Source organism: Trypanosoma cruzi, genomic scaffold, assembly GCF_000209065.1.
Source record: "Trypanosoma cruzi strain CL Brener 1047053516779 genomic scaffold, whole genome shotgun sequence".
Classification (NCBI taxonomy): Eukaryota; Euglenozoa; class Kinetoplastea; order Trypanosomatida; family Trypanosomatidae; genus Trypanosoma; species Trypanosoma cruzi.
This window is the reverse complement of record NW_001849430.1, coordinates 25,632-27,955: the sequence shown is the minus strand read 5'-3', so window position 1 is coordinate 27,955 and position 2,324 is coordinate 25,632. Positions and strand designations below refer to the sequence as shown.

At 51.7% G+C, this 2,324-nt stretch overlaps 1 protein-coding gene and 1 pseudogene across 1 annotated transcript, besides 1 other annotated feature; both read right to left on the bottom strand.

Annotated features, from left to right (window-relative positions):
• Positions 1-475, bottom strand: Tc00.1047053508329.19 (annotated as a pseudogene; the record flags this gene model as incomplete).
• Positions 1-2,324: a sequence feature (areas not merged during assembly with more than two copies in the genome that could not be assigned to a particular haplotype).
• On the bottom strand, positions 1,841-2,324 carry Tc00.1047053508329.9 (potassium voltage-gated channel, putative; the record flags this gene model as incomplete). Its single annotated transcript, XM_797592.1, has 1 exon — positions 1,841-2,324. A coding segment is annotated over one exon (484 nt), but the record flags the coding sequence as incomplete, so codon positions are not given.

The following is a 2,324-nucleotide window of genomic DNA, read 5'->3' as shown; positions in this document are numbered from 1 at the left end:
AACCTCACCAGCAAAAGTGGACCATTCCCACGCAGAATCGATGTACTCCGCAACAACATCAGAAGAAATCGGCTTAATTAATTGAGCACTCTGATATTTGGCATTCATGCGACCTTCGGCGAAGGCAGCAATTACTCCACCAGCACTGACAAGAGAGGGTGAGGCAAACAAATCCCTCGGCGTACCTGAGCCCCTTTCGCCTTTCGGCAGCACCTGCGTCTTATGTGGCACAAAAATATCGACCCATTGAAGCAGCTGCGCATCCCCGGATTTACCCTCCACAACGGCTGCAGCTCCACGGCCGCAGCACATCATCACGACGAGGAGGAACAGCACCGCGGAAGCAAACACACGCCGGGACATGTGGGGCCTCTGCGGTTCACTCTCTTCCTTCCCTCCTCCTTCCGCTGGATCCGGTCACGCGGCGACGGTTGTGTGTGCGGAGTGCCTTCACTGCAGCAACGCGTGAGAGCATACAAATATGTGTGTGTGGGCGGTGTTTGTGCTGTTGGTCCTTTCAGTGCCTTCAAAATTCGCAGTGGCGAGTAGGGCTTTTTTTCTTCCGTTCTTAAAGTGTCTAAGAAGTTGGAAAGAACAAAATTCCTAGCATTGAACAAAAGGGTCACGAAAGAAATTTACAAAACAATAAACGCCATCATCACTTACGGTGGGCCACACCTTCGTCAATGTAGCATTTCGTTTTTTTTTCTGTAGGTTTGCATGTGTGTGTGTGAGTGTGTGCGTGCCCTTACCGTTCAGGCACAGTGCGGCTGCGGAGTGGCTATGAGTTCTCGGAGAGCATGCCGCTGGCTTCAAACTCACTCATAGCCCGCTTATTCATGCAAAATATCATTATGTTTCCTCACTAATAAGAAAGTAACGTCCCCTCTTCACTGCGCCCCATATGTTGCGTAACGGAAACGACATCAATCCGCCAATGAACGTCTTTCCCACTGGCTGTGTGAACGGCGTGGGATCAAGCAAATCCAACCATCAAAAATGTCCTTGCATATATATGCGTGGCCTTTAACTTGCATTTCGGGCCTCTTTTTGCCTCTCCCGTTGTTTTTTAAAGCCTTTCAAAACACAAATGATTCACGACGCCGTCCGCATATGCCACAATTTGCTTCGGGCTGCTGGGAGAAGAACGGATAAACATGCAAGAAAAAACGCAACAACTGCGACAGAAACTGTCGTGCCTGAAGAAGGAAAAGTTGTCAGGTCCAACAAAGCAACGAGCACCTACGGGTATGTGTGCGGCGTGGCGCTCGCCAGAGCTCAGGCAGATGCAAGCACGCCGTATGCCCCCCGTGGTCTGCGGTGCCCCGTGGCGCTGGTAAATGTTGACATGCCCGCTCACTCGTGGTCTGTCGAAGCAAGCTGGCGCCAGTCCATGTTGCCCCATACCAAGTCATACGAGTGGACCACGTTCGCGATGGTTCCACCAAAAGACCCAGTGGAGCCTTTGATACGTTTGGTCACGTGGCAGCGCGGCTCGTACGTTACCGTGGCAGCCACAACCGGCAACAGCCCCACGGCAGCAAGCATTTCAAAGAAATTATAATTGCGCCAGAAGTGTATTTGCAGGTTGATGTCACTTGAGGCTTTTCCTTGTATTCATTTTGTTTTTCTGCCCTTCTTGCTGATGGTGTTGTTTCCTTCTATTTTTTTTGGGTTTACGTCCTTGTGCGTGTAATTCAATTTGCAGCAGACCGTTTCTAAAAGCCAATCAGGGGAAAAAGAGAGAGAGCGGATAGAAGTTTAAGGAGACGGTAAAGTGACCGGAAAAAGGTTTGGCTGTGACGGGTGCTCGTGTTGCCATTGTGTTGTTCTAGCCGGTTTAATGCGCTCTCCATATGTCGGATGCCCTAGTGCTGTTCGGTGGCAGGTAACGCTCCTCATAGAGCGATTTTTTCTGTGGACCGACGCGCATCGAGAGAATGTTCTCGTGGGTTTCAATGACCTCCTCCTCCTTCCCGTCGCCCTCCCCTGACAATGCCAATTCGTCGCCCACCTCTAACGCTGTTCGCCGCACACGCCGAAACGTGAAGTTATGAACGAGCATGCGTACACTCGTGTGAACGACATCGGGGCTGAGGGTGACGTATGAAGAAGCCAGAGAGTACCCCATGGCCTCCGTGTGTTCAATCACCTGTTGATTCACCGATGTTGTCAGAAGATCTGCCGTGCCGTTTGCCACCTTCGTCGTCACGAAAAAGACTGCGCGCTCGTTGGTCTGGCAGCACTGCCAGTAGGTGGAGGAGATCAGCCCCTCCAAGTCGCGGCGGATGCGCTGTGTAAGCCGCCGCAGGTGAAAGCCATCT